A 22,304-nucleotide genomic window follows, 5' to 3' on the forward strand; every position below is an offset into this window, starting at 1 on the left:
GATCAAATTTCTGAACTTAGCTTTTTGACTCATAGTCAAATACATGTGCTAAATTAGTCACTTCCTGCCTATAGGGGATACAGGTAAGCAAACTGTTACACTCCTAAATATATGACAGCAGATGAAGGAGAAATCTGGCTGAAGATCTCTGGACCTGAACTGACCAGAGGACCAGGTTATGACATCTGGCTAAAAGGAACAATTGCGTCCAAGGAAACCTCAAACGACTGCTTTAAAGATCACTTGACCAGTGTTCACATTTTTTCCACTGGGATTGAGGGGGAATGTTGGTCACTGTAGGATTATATGAGTTATTTTTCTCCCTCTCCACACATACAGATAAGTGGGCGGGTTGTCAGAAGTCTGTAGCAATAGCTTTTGGAGACACTGCAACTTAGACAGCAAGGAATGCAGAAAATTAATATTGAAGTGGAACATGAACAGAATTATTCGTGCAGGAGTTGTACATGGCCTCATTTTAGTGTTCATTTATGGTATGATGCACTGGCTTACAGCGATATCCTCTGAGGTGTACAGTACTATTTAATAACACCAGCCATAAAGTCACTAATCGTTTCTAGCATGGATAAGAGCTGAACAGACTTGGGTCTAACCTTAGTGACTCCCTCTAAGACATTGTGATTAAGTGTTTTTGGGTGCAGCACAAGCAAAGGCTCCATTCAATACAATTAATATTTTAACTGTATCTACCCTGTCTGATAAAGTGTCTAGGAAGGAGCAACTGAAGAAAAAATGTTTGTGCATTCTTATTCACATCCAGATTGTCAGCAGCATGTTCGAAGTTTTACTGGGTCTTTTATTTCCACCTCCACTATATACTTAAAAGCAATCCAAGCATTCAAACTTCAGCAAGCTTCCATTCTAAAAATTAATAGTGACCTTGTGCTTAATAACAAGCTTTACCGACAGAGTAGTAAACCTGTCTCTCACATTGCCCAGGCATTTAAACGAGGGCACATACTGCTTTAGGGTAGCAACTGGAGAGTGAAATAAACTTTCTACTGGCTTTCTACAACCTGAACTGGACAACTCTTCTGAAAGCAGAAGAGAAGCAGTGCCCTTCTTAGGAGAAGAAACTGAACACCTGAAACAGATCTTGCACAAAGTTAGAGATTGCAGCTTACTTTGATAAATCTTCTAGTATTTTATCCTCATGTACATTACTGGAAGAATAGCATGAAGAACCTTTCAGGATTAGTTACAACAACATATTATTCACGGGAGATAACCTCCAAGAAGCCTGTTAACTACTCCCATTGCTCTTGAAATGTTCCTTCAGTTTCAGAAAAATAGATACAGATCATAAGTAAATGCAAGGACACAGTGTATCTCCTCACACTGAGCAGCACATTGCAATCTACTTCTCCTCCCCTTCTACTTCCAATATGAAGCTGGCATCCTAGTTTGAAACTGGGTGGATTGTCCAACATGTGAATATTGTTAAGTTGCTTCATTAAAAAACCCAACCACTGTGAAGTAAGCACAATATTTGAAAGCATCTTTCACCAAACAGTAACACTGTACCAACAAGTAGATCGATAGAAAGTTTTAAAGTCTTTGCAGAGTAACGTCTGGAGAAAGGTGCAACACCCACTTCACCAGTAGATAACAGCTGTTTGTCTGTTAGCTATAAAATATTGGTAATCAGCACCCAGTTTCTATCACTCAGAGAGCACTGCAGTTAACAACAGCACAACAGCCGAAATGGCTGAAGTTGGCAGAGTGGTGTTCTGGATATGGCTGGGCCCTGTCATGTTCAAAACTTACCTTCTAGGTTTCTAATAAATCAACCTCTGTTGCCTCATGTAAAATGATTATAAAAGTATTGAAAGGCTTTACTCTAAGAGTTTTCTAGGATGCAATTAATAACTATAATAAAATGTAAAAATTGTATGCTGAACTGGAATTTGAATAGATGAGATTGGCATCTCTCAGTTTCCCACCACTGATTCAGGCAAGTTTCCCTCGATTACAGAGCATTTCAAAAGCTTGTGTCTCTGTCAGAAACAAATCAGATGCTTTATGGCCATAGACCAGCTCTAAACTCATTAAAATGAAGCTCTGAAACTTCAGCTCTGAAGCTGTAAAAAAAAACATTGCTGGAATTAGTTTTTGCAGATAAGAGCCACAGTTACTATGTTCTGAAAGAAGCACTTTATTCCACAGTCAATATTATATGCCTAAATTGCATGAATACTCCATGCTTTTCAACAGTAGCAAACATTTTAAACTTCAAGGTAAAGCTTTTCTTAATTTTTTTTTAAGCTCTTATGACATCAGATTCTCTTAGGATCATGCTCTTCATGGATGATACCTTGACTAGTCAGCTGGATCTGGTTTTGCACTTGGCATTGTCAAGCAGATATCAAAAAATGCTTTCTACCCTAAAACCCTGGGAAATTCTAGGAATCAAAACAGAGCTTAATACATTTTATGACAAGCATCAGAGTGTACTTAAATTAAGTATTCTAGAGTGGCTTTTTCACAGGTATCCTCACTGGAACAACTACCAAACTGCTATGCATGGTAGATTTCCTGCCCTTGATACAAATCCTGTGTCAGCACAAAGCAGATGATGTCAGCTGCAATTGCTTTATGACACTACTGCAGACAAATTTCTGACAGCTCCTTCAGGTCACTTTCTTGCCTCTGACTCTAAATTTATGATATCCTTAATAAAACCATGGAAGCATGTAGGATGAATTCTACAGAAAATCACAACTAAAAAGACTGATTAGTCAGAAAAACATAACAAAACAAGCCAATGATAATCAAAGATTAATATCTTAACAGCTCTGAAGGAGATTAATAACCTTTACAAGTTCTAATGACATCATACTTGGATGTAGTAAACTCATTTAGTCACTAAAGGGCACCTGATTCGAAACAGCCCTCCTCTCCATTTTGAGACTTTGGTTTGGAAGTAAAATTAGTATGTCTCTCTGGTCTTTAAAGTAGATTAAGAGCTGCTTTAAGAAGAATGTACCACCTAATTAAAAATTACAAAATAAATCAGGCCTGTGAAAAAAAGTCACCTCTCCCTATGTTTCATCCAAATCCCGTTAAACATTTTCCATGAATTTTCACATTAAGTTATTTGTTTCACAAAAGTTATTTCCTATTCTTCTTTACCTGAGTGAAGAGGACATTCATACCAGCAAAATCTTTATTTTTCTTTAGGAAAATGTATTATTTAAAACTCTGTATTTCAAAACTACACATTACAAAGCTAACAACAATAAAATGATCCACAACAATATTTGAATACTAATGAAAAAATAGCAATTCTTCAACTTATCTATGTTTAATTGAATCAGCTATTCCAGTGAATTGTGGTAATACCTTTATCAGAATCAGTAGAGACCAAATGTTAATTATGAAGGCCAAGCACAAATGAATAATCTTACGTATAGACCCTGACACATTAGAACTGCAAAGCACTCTGCAGATCTTATTTTATGAAAATGTAGTAAGAGCGCAAATGTATAGGCCCTTAGGAAGCAATTATCCCTAAAAGATTTAGCTATAATTCAATCTGAAATATTATAAGAGATTTTTTTAAAATGGTTTCACAAAGAAGAGGATTATTTTACCTTAACTACGGAAATAGGGGTCCACATGTTTCTCTGAATGACCTCCATGCAGTTGTGGGTATTGCCTGGAGGGAAGATTTGAAATTGGCCTTTTTGTTCAATTAATATAATCCTCTATGATCAATAAGAATATTATAAAAATTAAGAGTACCGGTTTGGCATTGTGGGACTGAATGTCCCACATCACTATAAAGAATATTCTATGCAACAAATACATTAAATGTGGAAATTTGAAATCACATACTACTAATATGTATGACAGAGATTAGTTAAGATATATCTTACTAAAGACGTGCAGATGTTATATTGCACAATAAGATGAAATGGCCCAGTATAGGCCTATACAACATGCCTCATGTGTCATATGTTTTAATTGTCATATGATCCTCAGGTGTGACATGGGATCTAAAAGTGTGAAAACAAAAGTATGCAAGAATGCTCACATCATCTTTGTGATTTCCGGATCCTGGATCTGGCCAATTTACTGTCATCACACCTCTCCCACAGTTACAATCTGTTTCTCTGCTGCTTTGCCTCACTCAGGAGTCTATGGGCTGCTACTGCCTCAAAGAAGGGTGGCAGTAGTCCTGTGGGCTAATATGACTAAAAATAAAGCTGAAAGCTTGCAGCTTACCTTACTATTAGACCATACCATTCATGGAATGAAATAGGTTTCCTGTGGATTGTTCTTACACTTTTTTCTTTCCGAGAAACTCAGTATTGTGAGATGATTTAAAAAAGTAAGAAAGAAACAATACCCATTGGGTTTTGTTGTTAGGTGTATTTCAGGGCCCCATGGAGGTAATGATCCCATCCTTTATCACAAACCTCTATGCCATCTTTAATCTAGCTGATCCTGATTACTGTATTTTTATCTGGTTAAGACTGCAAGTATCCTTGCACCACATCTAATATTTACATTTCCATTACTCCCTGAAGAAAATTTAAAGCAGATCAAATTCCTCATCTGCCACCTATCACCAGAATAGATCTTTTGCCAAACTGAATCAGATAACATTAATTAAGAGAGCAGGGAAAATTAAAGATAAAAAAAAAAACCCCAACCCAAACAAAAAACCCCCCAAAACCCCCCCAAAAAACCAACCCCCCAAACTTTATTAATAGAAACTCTTCTGGATAGACACAGAAGGAATACCTGGACTCCTACAGGACAGGTGTTTACATCTGAATTAATAGTACATAGCACAGTTCCAGCACATGGAGCTGGTTAAAGTACATATAGTTCTCTGGATCATGGTGAAAATAAAAATAGTTGTGTTGATATTTAACCCTGCACCACAGAGACAAATGGTCTGTCCTATCTCTCTGAAAATGGTCATATGACCAGAGGGTGATCGGCAGCGGACAGGAGACAGGAAGGGTTTCTTTGGTCTGTACATGCACTCTGTGTGTAGCACTTACGATAGCTGCTGAGCGCATACAAGAGGCAGGAGGCAGCAGCTAAGAACCAACGGGTTTCACAGGGGAAGTGTGTGCAAGGACCCCACAGTGCGTTTGTCACCTGTCAGAGGGCTCCAGATGGATATTCCTCCGGCAGGGAGCTCTGCTGCTGAAGGCAGCGGGAACGTCCCGGCCAGCCGCAGCCAGGCCCAGAGCAGTGGTAAAACCCATTTCTAAAGGAGTCGCTGGCATGACTTCAATCCCTACCAGCCAGTCTGTATTTTCTAGGTTGTAGCTACACTAAAAAGGGCTGATAAGCTTTCCATTTACATGACTGCTTAGGTCAGGATGAGTGTTCATATGCTGTATGTCAAAGCTAACTACTATTGCCAGTATTTCATAGGGACATTTTAAAGTTCTCAAGGTCAAGAATTCAACTTGACCCATTAGCCTTTTAAAAAGTACTCTGATGGACCTGTCCTCGTTGTAGGCAACAGTAATATGAACTGAGACAAACTCTACAGAGGTACAATACTAAAAAAAGTTCAACATCACCAAAAATTGAAAAGCATTCCTTTTTTCCTCCCCAGACTCTCACCTCCAACTTTGAAAAATCAGAAAACGCCTGTGACAGCCAGAAATTAAATTCTTTAAAGATTAGGTGCTGGGAGAGCAGTATCAGGCTTAGAATGAAATCCTAGTAACACTCTGAACTATTAAGTCACTTCTTGCTCTGAAAATATAATTATTCTGTAAGCATTATGTCAGGCAACATTAAATGTAAAAAGTGTAGTTTCAATAAAACATATCCGTTTTCTGACAGAAAGACTCTGTGTGTAATATTTTCAATGACACAGAAAAAACAAGTCAGCATGCAATTAATGAAAAACAATACCATGTTCAATAAGTAGCATGCTCAGCAAGTACTAACTTTAGTGATATCAGATTCAAAACAATACTATTATTGTGGTCAGAAACAGCCCTGAATGTTTACAATCTCTATTTCTAGACATCTGAGGATGGATTGCTTTCAGTATTGCACACCTGATTTTGTAATATTCACCACAGATTCTGACGGCAATTATAAACCCATGGAACATACAGCATTTGTGTGGGGCACAGCTTCTCTCTGTTTATTCACTATACTTTTTTTTTACTGAGAAATGTCAAACTACACAAGGATTTACCTTAATTCCTATACTTTGCATCGGTCAAGTTGTTGCATAAATAATGACTTTTCCCGAATATAAAAGAAAAAAAAAAGAAAAAGGAGACAGAGGAAAATCTGCCTATAAATGAGGTATGTTTGGATCTTATTGCCTAAATCAAACAGAGTTTTAAAATGACAACACAGTATCAACAGAGTAACTTCTGTATTTATATTGTCTCTCCACTACCCATAAGAGAGAATTTTAAGGATGTAGTGGTTGAATAGGAGTGCATGATGTTCCCATGTCTTACCTGGCATAGTCTCTTATTAGGGCTAGCGGTGAGATTCCTGGTTATGTAGCTATCAATTCCACTGACGTTACAATTTCCCTTTCTCAAAGCAGCAATAACCTGTCACTTTACACTGTCCTTTCTCTGACCTTCTCCCGTCTCTCTGCTCATTTTTATTCTTATTGACAAGACTTATTATTCCTCCTCCCAATTCCAACTAGCTACCCTTTTGCAAATAGTAGTATCAACTATGTGGTCACTAGTAGTATAGGTCAACAATGTTATTAATATAGCACACATTGCTGTAAGCAGATCAAACAGCCATGCTTTAAAATACTAGTTTTGCAAAGGTACCATGAGGCAAATAGTTGCAGTTTTCTTCACATTATAAAACGTAATATTGCAAGGACAGACCCCAAGAATTCAGCATTAATTACCAGCCCAATAATTTTCAGGATATTTTTTTCTTCTTGTTATTTTTTTCTTGTTGTTTTCATACACAAAATAAAATAAAACCATAACAGAAGGGTGCTGTATCTGTGTTTAAAGAAGGGGTTGTTGGCAAACACCATAGCTCACTTCTGCCGAAATGTACACAACTGATATATGCAGCCCAGAAAGCTGGCACCAGGGGCTTACAACCGTAATTTGCCTGCAAGAAGAAATGGAGATTTACCTTCAGAGCACGTTCTTGATTGTTTTCAGCAGTCAGATGTCTCGTGTTGTTTGCTGAAGTCTGGTTCTGCTCTTTCAGATGATGAAGCTCCTGCTCCAGCCGTTTGCACTGCAACGAGGAAAGAATCCCATTAAGTAGGAGTGTGGGCATATTTTTTTCAACAAGCAAAATGAATTAACGTAAATAACCCCATCACCATTTCCGCAGCAGTGAAAGCATCAGACAAAAATCCCAGACCAGTTCTATAGCTACGTTTTTCAAATGTGCATCATTATCCAGCTTATTCCTGGTCCAATTGTATGCCAAAAAAAGCTAAGTTTAGTATCAGATAAAGCCATTTTGCAGAATGTTTTAAAAAGTCTTAAAAATGTTGTGGTGAATTTCTGTTCCTAGTTATGCCAATATAAGGCTAGATTTTGGCTTTTATGTATTAAGTGGATATAAAGGAAGCAATACACGCTTTTAGAAAAGCAAGCAAATGAAAGACACTCCTCCCAAATCCAGGACTCAGCCTTTTATTAGAAAATATACATGTAATTTTTATATTTGTATTTTTCACACTAAGAGACTACTCTAATTCCCAAACACACGCCGCATCTTGAAAGAAAAAAAGTTAGAAGATTGTTTTGTTTAAATATTTAACTTAATGACAAAGAATGAAAAATGTAACATTTGCTACTGTGTGCATACACACGTATACTTACTGCTGTCAGCCGAACACCTATTTTAAACACTAAAGATCTGCAAATTGTGAGATAAATTATATTTCACTGGTTTTTTTATGGTAACTGTAAGAGGTCTTGCCCAGTTACTTTGGTTTGAAAGAGTAATTAGTTCTCAGCAGACAGTTCATTATCTTATAAAACCCCCCTGTTTTACAAGAAAAAGCAAACCAAAACAAAAATAGATGAAGTACCAGGAAGACATAGGGAAACAACTGTTAGAACTAGAAAAAAATAAAATTATTAGCAGGAACATTTTAAAACAGTAAATTACAAGCAAGTACTTTGGATATCACCACCAAAACCCAAAGCTAATAGACCATGTTGGAACAAAAGACAATTAATTGATAAAAAGTATTTTAATAAATACTTTCTGAAAACACTAGTAAGAAAGGAATTAGAACAGTGATATAATGCCCATGTAAGCATTGCTGTCTCAAATTAGACTTGGAAAAATCAGTCTCTTGTGCTATCTTAGTGACTGTGGAAGACAACTGAGCTTCCCATCAAGTGTATACAACCTATTCCTGAGCAATTTAGTACTTGGGACAAATGAAGTATGCCTATGTCAACTCTAAAAATAGAAAAACTGTGAAACAGAGAGCTGTAGGACTGCAAAAATTATAACTGAGGTCTAAGTAAAATAAGGAGTACTAAAAGATCTTGAGATAGAAATCTTAAAGACATACCAACACATACACTTATTAAACACAAAATAAGTCCTTAACAATGTACTGCACATCAGGCATCCAGCATAGTACATAAAACAGAATGATTCAATCCTATATTTGAATAAGTTTTAAATAATCATAGGTATCCAACAGTACTGTTAAAAAAAGTCAATTCACATATCTGTTGTTTGTAATGTATTTCATTATTTCTGTTAGAAATCTGGGCTCATTTCTAATAGGATTACTTATTTTAAAGGCAGCAAAATGTATTTGTTCTTACCTGTCTAGAAAGTAAAATCTTTAATTATCCTGTTTGTGAAAGTATTATAATACTCTTACACAGCAACATTGTGTATGTCTTGCATAAAATTTTGAAAAAACTTTGAAAAAATTTTTATAAAAAGTGTATCAACACTTTGATACCTGAACTACTTTTAAAACATTAAAATAGCATTCTAAAAAAACCACTCTTTCACAAGAACAACAGCATATGAAATTTCTGTGTAATCTTGCTGTAAAGAAAGATTTTAAAAATAGAATTTAAAACAATGCAGCCCTTCTATTCATTCGAGCCAACATTTTTTGGATTCTGTGTCATTGGTTGTTAGCAAGGTCCAGTAAAAATAGATGTTCTTTAAAAGAACACGTGTTTTTATTGGTTTACTCCAGGGCTCTAAAATGCCAACAGTTGCAAGTAAGAAACTGGATTTCCTTCTAAAAACATATATAAAAATACTTTTTTGGAGCATAATGAAGAGAAGATATCGTCCAATTCAGTACTGGCAAAAAGGAAATGTTGGATGTATCCTTTTAAGAAAGCTGAAAGCTAAAGGAAGTGTTTAATTTTAAATATTATAAATAAGAATGTCTAAATCCTGTTATCTCAAACTTGTGAAAACTCATTCTTGGGAAACCTTCAAAGAGAATCCTCTTAAAGTAGAGACACAATATTTTGCATAACACAGGCTGCCTAAACATCTGATCTGAGGTGTAACTGTGCACTTAAATGGAAGTTACTATGAATGTAACACTTTATGAAAGACAGGCTGTTAATTGAGAAAACTGCTTTACCTCAGATATGTTGAGTACATCAAGGAATATGAGAGCAGTGTAGATGGGTGTCAAAGAGAATATTCCTTGATCAGAATGCTAAAGACTGCTACGTAAAGGATATTAAAGCCTCATAAAAGGTAACGTCATTTTATGAAGGTTTCACACAAACAATCCACCAAGATTAGCTTCATCGTGTGGTCTACTGTATGCATTTAGAGTTCTGCAGCCAGAAAGGCAATACTGAAGATAAAAACCCCACAAAAACCCAACCAGAAAAAGGTTTCCTCTCTTCTTTCAAATCCTCATGTTTCTTCTTCTCTCTGAATACATTTCCCTCAAAAAGTCTCCTACCTTAGCTAGCCTCATTCAGGTGATAATGTACTTGTCAGATAATGAACTTCTTTAAGCCTACTCCAAGTGTTCCTTGAGCAATCATCAGTGCCCAACTAAACAGTTTTTCACTACAACATCATCCATTCCCCTCAACAGGCACTCAGTCTTCTCTAACAATATTTCCACAGTGCAACCCAGCTGTGTTCTTCTAAATGCACTCAGTTTTTCCAAACAAATACCTCTGTACCCAACACAGGATATATCAAAAGCAGCTAAGACACAAAATGAAAAGCAAAGCAGGTAACAAATCAAAAGGACAAGAAGAGTCTCAGACAGGAAAGAAAGGAGAGACAGCAAGTACACCTGTTCTTCCCTCCCATCTTCTAATTTAAACCATTAGGCTACCAGTGAGTCTTTTTTAATGAACATCAGCTAACATGATTCAGCAGAATGAGGATGTTTGCAAGAGGCACTGGTTCAACCTGCAGTGGGTGCTGACCCCTTTCAGTGACTATCCGGGGGGAGGGTTGAGAACACCACAGGGAAAATCCAGACAAACGGCAAAAAGGAGTACCTGCTAAAGAGGACACTGATGGAGGTCAAGAAGTGGATCAGGAGAATATAACCAAGTAAAGTCTTTGAGGCTTGCCCAGAAAGAGGCTGTTAAAGGATAGTCCTAGTTCCAGGTACACAAAAGGGGTAAAGATGGTTTACAATTAATTATTTCAGAAGATAGAAAAATCAATGCAGATAACCACTTAATAGTGTTTGGCCTTTACTGGAAAATGAGGTTGCATTAACATATCAAACATAACTTTAGCACTTGTATAAACAAATCATCTTTAACACGCTGTCAGCTTTTCAGCATTTTCTTCTTCAACTTCTACCTATAACATGTTAACACGGTGTTACGGTGCGTGCCATGTCTACACAGATTGATGAGTTATTTTTTGATCATTACTTAACATGATTGCTCAGTGAGGTGTTCTGAAAGTAAAAGGTACAGACATTACACAAGAGTAAAGAAAAATCTGCAAGCCATGGGAGAAATAACATTAGCAGGGACAATGATGAAATACCACAAAGCATGAAGATCGAGCAGAGCAAGCCCCTGATCCCAACCATTTGGTCCCCATGCAGTTTGTTTATATGAAGACAACACCTATCCCCAGAGGCCTCACGTGGAAGCGTATTTAACTCTGCACTACTCAGGTCGATCGGCCCGTTCATGTGCTTTCAGAGACATAAATGTTTTGCTACTCTGGGGTCCCTCACTCTCATCTCACTGAACAAGATAGTAACGTCAGGTGCATTACTCATTTTGTATTTTAGTGCAGATTTGACCCAGAGAAAGGGTACTGTGACACTCCTTGGCTGAGAAAGCAACAGCTAAAGCTGAATATAACAGAAAACTGTAACACTTCCTTACTACAAATGCAGTCTTGGTAGCTATTTAATCCTGTTACATCTATATTTGCTTTTAATATTACTATATAGCATACAATGTTTCCCATCATCTTTCATTAAAAGGAATCCAAACTAACCCCTCCTGAACTTACAGCAATATGCTGGGGTGGGGGGTGAAGAGTCAACACATTATGCCATTTATATGCTAGGAAAAAAAGGAATTGATATGTCTCTGTTAATACAGATATGAGGGTCAAAGTCTAATGAAACAAATGTAGTAAACAAATTCTGCACAAAGTTATTTCCTGAATTCTGAATTACATTTGATTGTCTCATCCAATTAGTACACACAAAAGATAGAATTTTATGAAAATGTATTTGTTATCTAGAGTCCCTGTCAAAATCTGCAATGCTTATAATCTTAAGAATCAGCACTAGCATAAACACACATCACTGACAAGATTGCTGAAAAAAGGGACAGTATCTGGATGGAGGTGCTTGCCTTGTTCTTGTACTCTTCCTGAAGCCTGGACTACTGGCTGAGTGGGCTCAGGGTGGTGAGGTAGGTGGATCTTTGGTCTGATCTGATCCCATCCAGTCAGTCTTATGTGGTCTGCATAGTTTAATAACAGATCTTAATAATAAGGGGCAATGGGCACAAACCGAAACACAGGAAGTTTCATCTGAATATGAGGAAGAACTTCTACACTTTGAGGGTGACAGAGCACTGGCAAAGGCTGCCCAGAGAGGCTGTGGAGTCTCCATCTCTGGAGATATCCAAAACCCATCTGGACATGATCCAGTGCAACCTGCTGTAGGTGACCCTGCTTTGGCAGTGGGGTTGGACTAGGTGATCTCCAGAGGTCCCTTCCAACCCCCATCATTCTGTGATTCTGTGATCTTGTACATAACCACAGCCTCCCACAAATAGCTTCATACTGTCATTAAATTTAAGGTAACTTATTTTTATACAAGTCAGACAAAAATCAAAAGTGACTGCTTAGTCACTTACCATGGGTGAGCTGGTATATAATTAATTGATTGCATACCAGGGCCTTCACATTAAACACTGAGTACTCTATCACATTCTGTGGGTTTTTATGCATGAAGACCTTGTTGAACTGGGATCTTAATTACTGAAGTAGTGAGAAATAAAAATAACCTAGTTCCTACTGAATAACTTGGGAAAATGGTTTATGTCCCCCAAATCATGGGAAGGCAGGAGTCCATCTGAATGGCAGATGGTATTTTCCAACATGCATTTTTTCCTTTACACATTCTAAACAAAATGCTCATCAGTAAAGTGAATGACATACTGTATCTTGACAGAAAATGCACAAATACCATTAAAAGATAAGCTTATGGGATACCAAGATTCTACTACTACACAGAATAATACTTTCAGAAGTAATAAATTGCAGATACATTTTGAAATTAGTTAACACATATTCACTGCAACAAACAACTGAAGTACAAATAATTATTCTAGAGACCAAACACGAAAGAGATGAAGAAACGTGGCTACTTTTTCACCTGTTGTATTTCTTAAGTCATCACCTGTAGAAATGTGAATACAATAAACCACCATGTAAAGCAAATAAAACCAATTCAACTGATTCTTCTCTTAGTTTATTCTTTTGTTTGCCTTTTCTTACTTTGTTTCTAATGATCTGCACTTCAGAGTAGCTCCCAGCTCAAAGATGCCGAATGGAATGCAAGTGTTCTCAATTCCACAGCCCTTTTCTCCCCCTCCCCTCAATATTTTTTTTTTTTTTGAACAGTCTGCCCCTTGTCCCAAATTCATCAGGATTTCTGGAGAGGCAAACATCTTGCGCCACTTGGATGCTACACAACTCTTTCCTTTGCAGACAAAAATAATATCGAAGTCATCCAGTCAAAACACAAACCAACCTTTGGTGTCAGTGTGAATTATGTACTTTGAACTGCAGATGTTTGGAAGCACTTATATTTATATAAATAGATTTTATCCTTTTTTTCCTAAAATAACAATTTTAAAAGAAATAAAGAAATAAACGAGTTTCTACACAATAATCACTATAAGGATTTTTTCATTAAATTATGATTTTGAATTAAGGTTTTCTAACCTCTGAAAGAAAATACTTTTCTTCAAAGTTCTGGCAAACCATCAACAAATGTGTTTAAATGATTATTTATACAATGCCCAGCAGCTTAGAACTACTGGGATTTCAAGAAAGAGAAGTGCTTTTGTAGAGCTTAGGTCTCGGAAACATATGCATCTTTAAAAACTTGTATTCTATTAGCAAGAGAAACACTTAGATGTAAACACCATTTTTTGCAGCAGTGCAATGCTGTCTTGCTCCATCAGAAGCCACAAAAAGAAATGCATCAAAATACAAATGAAACGTTTTTATCTTCCTTGCCCCTATAAATCAGCTGAATCCTGCAGCATTGAGGCAGATAACATGCTGTATACATGACTTGGTTTCCTCCTACCATTCCTTTCCTTTCTATTTCTGAACACTTCAAAATGCAGAAAAACAAGCTTTATTTTCATTTGAACAGTTAAAGGAACTGTAAGTGCCCAGAAAGACGTTAAAAAAATTCAGACAATAAAGTTTAACTGTCTACTCTTCATGCTAACAATCCCTACGTGTGCAGCTATTCAACAGCACTGGGTAGCCCTACGATACCCACCCACCCAACTCCATTCTCTGAATATTCCTACACTTCTTTTCAATGATGACTTTTCAAAGATCAAGACAAGCTTGATCTACTTCTCAAAGAGCTCAGCACACATAGACTTTCCTAATCAATGACACTCATTATAAAAAGTGTGAAAGGAGAAGAGAAAGGGAAACGTGATGTTCTTGAGGTATATGTGATTCACAGGTCATTCACGCAGGGCTCGTGTGCTGGCTGTGCCACAGGACCACCACAGCTCTGCTAACAGGGGGCTGTTGACAGACTCTTGATCTGCAGGAGGAAACTTAACAGCAGAAGCTGCTGAAGCCACGTAACCAGGTCACCTTCACAGTTTACTGTATCTATTGCATAGAAGTTACCAATTGTATCTCACCTCTGATCCATTCTTTATAGTTGTTTCTAATCAGAACATAAGCCCAGTAACCTGGAGTCAAACATTTATTCATCAGGTTGTAGTGGGTTCGAAATTAAACAAAAATGCATCCAACTAACCTAAGAGTGTGGTTTTTTTTTTTCCTAATTGCCTGTCATGCATAAGTGACCTCTGTTTTACATGGAAGTCACATTCTTAATTCAATTTTTTAATTTCATGCCTATAAGTCTAATAAATAGTGTATAAACTAAGCATGTAAGCTGATGAGTAGTATGCAAGGTTACTATGCTTGCTCACACACACGCCCCACCGCAGGGTTGTAGAAACACTAGAAACTGGCAGAGTACAATGAACTTCATATAGTTCACATGTGAGCATGTTATATTCAAAAGCAAAGGAAATTATCAATACTCTCAAATAATTCAGCAAATGGAAAATACTAATTAAAATTTTATCATAAGAGGGAAAGATCATTCAAGAGTCAAGATCATTCTCTTTTTAAAAAATGACAAAAATTTTAAAAAGTAAATCTTTATTAGCTAAATTCTAAATCACTGAATAAGGGTCTGCAAGTACAAGAATACTTAGACTAGGATCAGTTTTACTTGCAATGCATGGCAGCAATTCCAGCATAGATTCAGAGTAGAAACTTCTGCACATAAGATAATTCAGAGTAACTAACTTCATCATCTTTAAAAACATTTAAAGAATAAAATTTTGCAACACCAAAGAGGTCTTGGAATAAATTTGCCATTAAAGCAGGGCATGTATTAGTACACTTTATTACACATTATTACAAGAGAACCAGGACTGAAATATCCTACTGACTACCTGAAAGAGTTTCTACCCTGATTGAGTAGTAAGTAGTACTGTGAGAAAGGTCTCAAAGAAACCAGTCAGAGCAGCTGAATATTAAAATACTGTTCTGATCCTCTTTTATTTATCGTCTTAGTACCCGTTTTCCAAGTCAATGCAACTCCCACATACTCATTTATGCACAATTTTGCAAGGCAACTTTGGTCATTCTAAACTCCAGTGCTAACTACTGTGTGATTCATTAGCACACTGTGTTGCACTATTATGAAATGGGCTACTGCAGTCACAACACTTAGTAAATGCAGATAACCTACCACTGATTTTTTGACTTCAGCTAGATAGGGATAGATTCCTCAGTAGCCAGCCATCTCTTCATTACATGGTCTCAAAAAACAATCACATTTTATTCATGCAGATTTGCAGATCCTACACACGTTCTTTCTAACATGGAAATACAATCACAGAATCATAGAATGGTTGAGGTTGGAAGGGACCTCTGGAGGTTATCTTTCCTAATCCTCCTGCTCAAGCAGGGCCACCTAAAGCCAGTTCCCCAGGACTGTGTCTAGATGGTTTTTGAACATCTCTAATGAGGGAGACTATAAAAGACTGTGTATTCCTAATAAAAGGAAGGAACACAAATTTCAGAAAGCCATGAGCTTTATTTTTACTGGCTGTTTTACTTTATTTCATTTCTCCTCCTTCATTGTTGACAGGAGAAAACACAAGTCTTCCCTCTCCAGTTTCTTTAGTCTTTTCCTCCTCCAAATGCAGCATCTTTCCTCCTTTCTTTTGCACAGCAGAATGTGCACATACTCTAATTCTCAATTCTGATCTTGGCCTGTGTGAGGTCCGTTCCACTGCACTGTCTCATTTTTGTCTATATTTCTGCTTCATCTTGTTCCCATAAATATTCTCTTCTCAATAACTCTTCTTTAATTATACAAGTGTTTGGTGATAACTCTTGATAAACATGGACTAATCATTTTTCCCAACACTTAAATGAAGTTAGTAAATAGGACTTCCTTATTTTACGGGATGAGAAATCAGCACAGAAAGTTTAAGAAGCTTAATCAACTGACAAGATCATGTCAGAACTGGGATTACTACACTCAAAACCTTTGCTTTACTGACTCAATCAAATGATACGGAGCTATTGCTTCTTCCTGTGGCCATGCATTTTGCTGGCTCCTCAGAAGAGTAGTCAGTTCCATTACAACCAGATGGCCCGTGGCCAAGAGACAGTTTGTCAAACATCACACACAACACACCATGACAGACAGCTGACAATTGCTTTTGTTTAAAGCCTTTCCCCCATCCCAGTTAATAATCCTCAGTGCTAGTACTCAAAAAATAAACAGTAGAATGGAGGTAGTGAAGGCGTGAAAGGTGTATGAAAAGGAGAAGTTTTAGAAAGAAACATTCATAGCCTGATCTTCCAACTAGACCTAGAATTAGGAATCCGATTCTGATACATGCAAGGCACTCAGAGGTATGTTTTTAGAAAGTGTAACCTTGTTTAATTGAATATAACCAATACTAGTTGACAAGAAAACAAAATTTGGTAAACAATCTGTCATTCTAATGAGCTGGTTTTCAAATAATCTTCAATGGATTTTCTTAAAATCCATATGCAAACAAGACTATTGCCTAAACGTTAAGTTGGCATTTACTGCACAAAAGGACAGGAATATTTCTGGCCCATTTTTAAATATCATCACATTATTCAAGAAAACAGCATCATGAATCACTGTATAGATGCCACAGTTTTTTAATCTCTTTATTCAGATATTGTAATCATCGGATTGCAGGTGTTCCTCATAGTACACACTATCTGTTTGTCCTCATAAATACCATGCTCTCAGTTGAGCCATCAGTTGTGTAAATGGCAGTTCTTCAATTTTGTGTTCTCCCAAAACTTTTTTGATATGTAATAAATGCTATTTAAACTACAGATTATAACAGAATAAAACAGCTAACTAGGTAGGTTAAAGTACAAAGCTCTGCAGATACGTCATGGACAAGAAACATTTTTTGAATAAATGACCTGAATCACTAGTATTTGCTCATTCTCCATGGAAGCAACATGCTTTTTGAGGGAACTTGGATACTAAAGATCACATCTATCTGTAAGCAATATTAATATCAGTGTTTTAACAGTCTGAGAATAAGAGTGAAAATGGACTAACTAATTATAAATCTTCAAATATTATTGTGAAATCAGTTTCTTTCTCACCAATACAGAGATCTAGGTAACAGCAAATACATAGAATTCATATTTCAGACACCTTTTCTTTGCTCATACGCACTGAAAAGTGGAATAAAAATATTTTTTAAAAAATCAAGAAACTAATCAGCTTTGCACAAGCTTAAAATAAATCATACATAGAAGACAAAGACACCCCACAAAGAAATGTTTAAGAAAGTAAACAAAAGCTTTGGAAAACTAAAACAAAACCGCATGGTTTGAAACTACGTATTGCTCAGTTTCAATAATACTAAGAAATGTCTCTACAATTTTGGTACATGAATAAGACTTTTCAAATATTAAGTAATGGTTGAATCTTAAGATTTTACCTCTGTAACAACTTTTAATTTTAGCTTAACTGAAGTGTTTCACAGGGATTGATGTGACTAGCTACCCAAATAGACACACACTTCCCAAGAGGACTGACCATGCAGCTTTGAATTAACAGCCTCCTGAAAGCTTTCAGATATGTTACGGAAAAACAGAAACGCTTAAACCTAAAATCAGCTGTCTTTAACATGTGCAATTACCAATATCACTCTCATCCAACTCAAAGCTTCCTGGCAATTCCGTCCCTCATGTGTAGAGGTTAGGACACCCTAAGCAGAAAAAAATTAAGAAAAACACAAAGATAGAAGAATGTTATGACAACTTCTGAAAGCAAAGTGATGGGTCTGCCTGCCAAAACAAACAAAACGGGTAAAATACATGACTACTGCCGAGAAGCGTCTGGATACCATAGAAGACAACACATGGAACATAAAGAGAACATGTAAGGAGACACACAGCTGCTGGCTAGCCCTACAGTAGAAAGCAGGCTCATAAGACTATTCAGCACCAGAGATTAACAAGGATTTTGCTGTTTCTTCTGGCAAGTGGGCACTGGATGCTTCCATTTTCACAGTGAGATTTTCAAGACTAGTTTTGCGGACTAAGATTCAGTTAAAGTCCTAACAGTCTGATTGTGAACGGGACCTCAAGTAATGAGGCTGAAAAAATGCTTGCAGATTGAGAAAGAATATTTTGTCTCAAAGCTACAGAAGATGAAGGAGGTAAACGCACAGAGAGGGGTGTTCACTCCTGTCCTGAACACAACACAGCAGATCTCTGCAAGCAAAATAAAAGGTGAAATCTATTGTTTCCTAATGTTGCTGGGATCTGTACTACAATCTCCGTCTGAGGTATGAAATTCCTCGTCATGATTACAACATGACTTGGAAGGAAATCTTACCTGTTGGTGACAAGTCATCTCATGAGATAACTAGGAGCAAAGTGTTCATAGCCCTTCTTCTCATACAGAGCTTTACTCTGCATTTTGGGTTTTATCTAAACTTTGATAATACTGCAGATAGCAGAGAAAGGTGTTACAGCTAATTAAGAAATCAGCAACTCAGCATTACTGAACGATGACCACTAACTGCAGCACAACTTTGGTTAATATACTTAGATTTACATGTTTATAGGTGCTAACTCATTAACTAGAGGTTACGTTAAAACTCCCCTCTCTCTCAAAGGATAGTTATCAATTCTGTGTTATCAACCATTTAAAGTATACATTCAGAAGCATTACTGCCAATTATCCTGCATCAGTACATTAGACCAATGAAATATCCTGTAGTCAGCCACTTGTATTCTGTATTTCTGGTAACTCCAGAATTGCAAAAAGGTATCATACTTTTATGATTTAATACTGCTCTTCATCCATAGTTAAATTTTTTTTGTTATAGCTAGAAGTATGATACTTTTTACACTATCACAGCTTCTTAAGGGCCTTTAAGTATTTCTACATATTTGAATTGTGTCATTTTAAAAACTATTTTCAATACAAAAGTAAACTATAAATCAGAATATGAAATTTTGAGCTGACTTTGTGTATAGCCAAGCATACTCAACAATAAATACTCTAAAAGCACTACTGAAAAGAATGACAACAAAACATTAACATCAGAAAGCGTTAACAAGTTCCCTGACAACAGCATCTTTCAATCACATGCAGACCACATGCAACAGGAAAGCCTGTCCTTCATTTGCAACAGAAGGTAACGGAAGCTAAATTTTTCTTGTTCTCAAGCAACTCAGCTTGAAAAATAATTAGCAGTGAATAAACAGAAGATGGAAAAGAGGGTGAAGCCTAGATACTCACCATCTAAAGCATGAAACAGTAAAGCCATACAACAAACAAATGTAGGCATACTTGGTGAACGAGACATAGATAAGTTAACGCTACTGTGAAATCTTTCTTTCATAAAAAGAATACTGATAGATTTTCTTGTTCTGTGTTTTTTGCCAGGACACTACACACTTTAGACCAGAATAAGTAAAATAACTTCATCAGGCCTGAGGACTTCCAGAAATTAATTAATAGTTTGACAACAAAAAAAAAGGTCACAATGCCCAGACCAAAGCAAGAGGGAAAACTGCTGTTGTGGTAATTATTACCTGTTCATCTAAAAACAATTAAAAGTCTAGAAAGAAACTGAAGTAACAAAAATGTTTATTAAGTCCTACATTTCAGTCACAATCATCTACCATTCTGTAGAAAATGAGGAATCAGCTTATCATCATAGTAATTTTTCCTTACGTCCTCTGTTACTGCCAGACCTAAACTTCCTTACTCACCACCTCTCCTTACCGCTTAATATACATATTGAATCATAAGGCTGACTGTGGAGGGTACTGCAATGCTAGAAGACAGGTCAATATGTCACTTTAGGGACTCTGGGAAGAAAGAAATGAAGTCAACAAAAAGCAGCTCTATTCATTCTTCTTGGCTCCATGTCCCACAATATTCTTAGTAAATCACTGATGGTGTGGTAGTGGCACGACCAGCAATATAGTTTGGCTGCTGTTCTTTGAAGATATCTCCACTGCCCAGTTAAATCCAAACATTACATTTTGTATGTGATTTTATTTGTGATCTATGCTACTAGTTCGAAACCTATTTCTCCCTGAAGGAACCAAGTTCATTTATGTCTTGTGGACAGGTCCAAAATCTCCACCAGAAAAGTCTGCATATAAAGTACTCTAATAATTTTAAAAGTAAAAAGGCTGAATACAAATGTACTGGAATACTTTCTCCAAGAACACTGATAGATTTTTACTTCCCTTTAGCTATTCTTTTTTTTTTAATAAATCTGGTTCTCCTTCTTGAAGTCATCTCATTTTTATCCTTCATTTCATGTAATACACTAGCAGAGCTTTAAGGTAACTAATTTTTAAAATATTTTCTTGGATTAAATGGATTTTTTTCCATTTCTATACTTAATGAAGCTTTTTATCTAAAGTTCTCAACGACTCTCAGAAATTTTCACTAAGAAACACAATTTCCATGCTACTTTGCACTGGAGGAGCAATTTGTAATTTCTCTCACCTGTCTCTACTTCCTATGCTTTGTTTTGCACCATGGAGTGCTATCTGAGAACATGAACTGGATTCCTTTTTTGATTAAAGCACGCTCAAAGATGCACTCCAGGAATGCATCTAGTGCATTTTGACACAAATGAGTATTCAGTTCATAGGACTTGACTATGGCTAGCCTGAAGTAAAAAACAAACATAGAAAACAAAACTAAAAAAATGCAACACACACCCCCCTCCTGAAACATGTTAATGTGGCTGTCAGATGCTGAGAGCTATTTCATGCTCCAGATCAATTCCTATTTGTTCACACTACTTGCTAATATAGACATAACACAAAGTTGTATCCGTGAACACTCAAGAAGTGGCAAGTGGGTACAAGCAAGGAGGGAAAATGAACACACAGGTCAGATATATTAACCTTTTCAGACTCCACATTAAATGCAAATATGAAACACAAAAATCTTGTTTGTCATCTATCAAAAGAATTTTTATGCAAACTCATCTTCATATCCAAAATAACAAACTACTTGCAAAAAAATTTCTTAGTTGCCTAAGAAAATGAGCTTTTAATATGAAACACACAGATGGATTTTTTTTTTTTTTAATTTTTAAGAAAATACGAGACATTTTATCCAATAGGTAAGCAAACTGAAATCTGATTCAACACTCAGTACCTAACTTGAAACTATGAAGTGTTAAGTACCACGGAAAACTTACTTTAGGTATCTCTACAATAGTTGTGGTACCTATAGAACTTATGGCATGCACAGTGATTCAGTCTCCTCTTCAGAGGGAATATTATTTGGAGTCTGCTTGTATCACGTTCAAAATTTCCTCCATGGGTTGTTGCTACTGAAACAGGCGATCAATAAGAATACAAAACATTTTTCCTCTCTTTCATCCTAGGGTTTTGACATTAAATATTTAAATTAATTCTAGAAATTGGTTTGGAAATCTAAGCTGTGTGAATCTAGAGCTTAGCACCATGATAGATGAGTCAAACAGCAATTAATCACACAAGCCTGCATGCAAATTTACTGTCATTTTCAAAGGGGTGAGGAGTTTCTAGGTACTGAAGAGAAGATGAATGTTCAACTGGAAATTCATTAAAGTTTACAATTAAAGACATAAAGCTTGATCATGCCCTCAAATACTAGGCAGACATGTATTTTCTGAATTCAGCACAACACACTGTTTGCAGATGAACAACAGGTGATTTAACAATGCAAACAATGATGTGTCTCAGGGCACTATTCAGCCAAAACCTTACGGCAGTAAAAAGAAGAAATGTAGTATCAATTAAAAATTTGCTTCAGAAGTTCAAAAAGACAAATCATAATCCTTCTCTTCAAGGAAACATTGCATTAACATTTACATATTTACTCACACTTAGCATTAATGAACTAAATACAAAAGTTCGGTATAAGAGCTCCTCAGGGTAATTTTCTTCAGATCCTCCTCTCCCTCCCAGTAATGACCTTCCAGCTGACCTGCACTCCCAGCTGT

At 36.5% G+C, this 22,304-nt stretch overlaps 1 protein-coding gene across 1 annotated transcript in view; it reads right to left on the reverse strand.

Annotated features, from left to right (window-relative positions):
- Positions 1 to 7,131: 7,131 nt before the first annotated feature.
- MIPOL1 (mirror-image polydactyly 1) overlaps positions 7,132 to 22,304 on the reverse strand; it is a gene marked incomplete at its 3' end in the record, with an annotated part of 83,334 nt that continues 68,161 nt past the window's right edge. Inside the window, exon 11 of the mRNA XM_009709444.1 lies at positions 7,132 to 7,239. Within this exon, the coding sequence (XP_009707746.1) occupies positions 7,132 to 7,239 (108 nt within the window). The remainder of the gene's footprint in view (positions 7,240 to 22,304) is intronic.

Source organism: Cariama cristata, unplaced genomic scaffold, assembly GCF_000690535.1.
Source record: "Cariama cristata isolate BGI_N322 unplaced genomic scaffold, ASM69053v1 scaffold13601, whole genome shotgun sequence".
In the NCBI taxonomy this organism is placed as follows: Eukaryota; Metazoa; Chordata; class Aves; order Cariamiformes; family Cariamidae; genus Cariama; species Cariama cristata.